Source organism: Verticillium alfalfae, genomic scaffold (assembly GCF_000150825.1).
Source record: "Verticillium alfalfae VaMs.102 supercont1.3 genomic scaffold, whole genome shotgun sequence".
Classification (NCBI taxonomy): Eukaryota; Fungi; Ascomycota; class Sordariomycetes; order Glomerellales; family Plectosphaerellaceae; genus Verticillium; species Verticillium alfalfae.
This window is the reverse complement of record NW_003315036.1, coordinates 942,136-943,393: the sequence shown is the minus strand read 5'-3', so window position 1 is coordinate 943,393 and position 1,258 is coordinate 942,136. Positions and strand designations below refer to the sequence as shown.

The 1,258-nt window shown below is 56.8% G+C and overlaps 1 protein-coding gene across 1 annotated transcript in view; it reads left to right on the top strand.

Annotated features, from left to right (window-relative positions):
• Nucleotides 1–246: 246 nt before the first annotated feature.
• Nucleotides 247–1,258, top strand: part of VDBG_02805 (dolichyl pyrophosphate Glc1Man9GlcNAc2 alpha-1,3-glucosyltransferase) — a gene marked incomplete at both ends in the record, with an annotated part of 1,667 nt that continues 655 nt past the window's right edge. Inside the window, 3 exons of the mRNA XM_003006620.1 lie at nt 247–323; nt 391–663; nt 715–1,195. Coding sequence (XP_003006666.1) covers nt 247–323; nt 391–663; nt 715–1,195 — 831 coding nt within the window. The remainder of the gene's footprint in view (nt 324–390; nt 664–714; nt 1,196–1,258) is intronic.

The following is a 1,258-nucleotide window of genomic DNA, read 5'->3' as shown; positions in this document are numbered from 1 at the left end:
TAGGAAGTAGGGCCAGGGTCGGACCGAGGAGACAGCACAGAACACAATACTCAGAGTCCAAGTCTAATTGACAGACAAGACAAAAACAGAAAGAGACAAGTGACCGACAGGTGAGAGAAAGCACAGCTCCGTGGCATTGTGCACGTCGTCGTCAACGCTGTGGCCCCAAACAGCTTCCTCTTTCTTCACGATCACTCTCGGCAATGCCAGCGCGATCGCACCGGTGAACGAACACCACGCATCACAATGGCCGACCACTTCCCGACCATCACGCAATGCGCCCTCGTCGCGGCCGCGTTCAAGGTGCTGCTCTTCCCAGCATAGTGGGTGCCCCTCCTTGTGCTTGCTGTCGCCAAAGCACACATGGCAGCTGACAATGCGGACGCACAGCAAATCGACCGACTTTGAGGTGCACCGCAATTGGCTAGCCATCACAGAGAGCCTGCCCATCTCGCAGTGGTACCTCGAGAAGACGTCAGAATGGACCCTCGACTACCCCCCCTTTTTCGCCTACTTCGAATGGGCCCTGTCGCAGGTCGCCAAGCTCGTCGATCCGTCCATGACCAAGCTGTACAACCTTGAGTATGACAGCTGGCAGACGATATACTTTCAGAGGTGGAGCGTCATCATTTCGGAGATTGTTCTCGTCTTTGCGCTGCACATGTGGGATGACCTCCCTCTTTGGTGCGAGCCAAGTCACTAATCGAGACGCAGGTTCATCGACTCGGCGAGCCCCTCGAACCGGCGCGCTACCCAGACGGCTGCCCTCTCGATTCTTCTGTCGCCCGGCCTGCTCATCATTGATCACATTCACTTCCAATACAATGGCTGCATGTACGGCATCCTCATCATCTCGCTCGTCCTGGCCCGCAGCAAATCGACCCTGCTCTCCAGCGGTCTCGTCTTTGCTGCGCTGCTATGCATGAAGCACATTTACCTGTATCTGGCGCCTGCCTATTTCGTCTTCCTGCTGCGCGCCTACTGCTTGTCGCCTAGATCCATCTACACCATCAGGTTCTTCAACTGCGTCAAGCTTGGTCTTGGCATTGGCGCCATTTTCGGCGCCGCCTTCGGTCCCTTTGTGTACTTGCAGCAGATTCCCCAGCTGCTCAGCCGGCTGTTTCCTTTCTCACGTGGGCTGTGCCATGCCTACTGGGCCCCCAACATCTGGGCGCTCTACTCGTTCGCCGACAGGGTTCTCATCTATGGTATGACCCGGCTTGGGTCCCCCCGCCCTCTCCATGAACGAATGCTGACC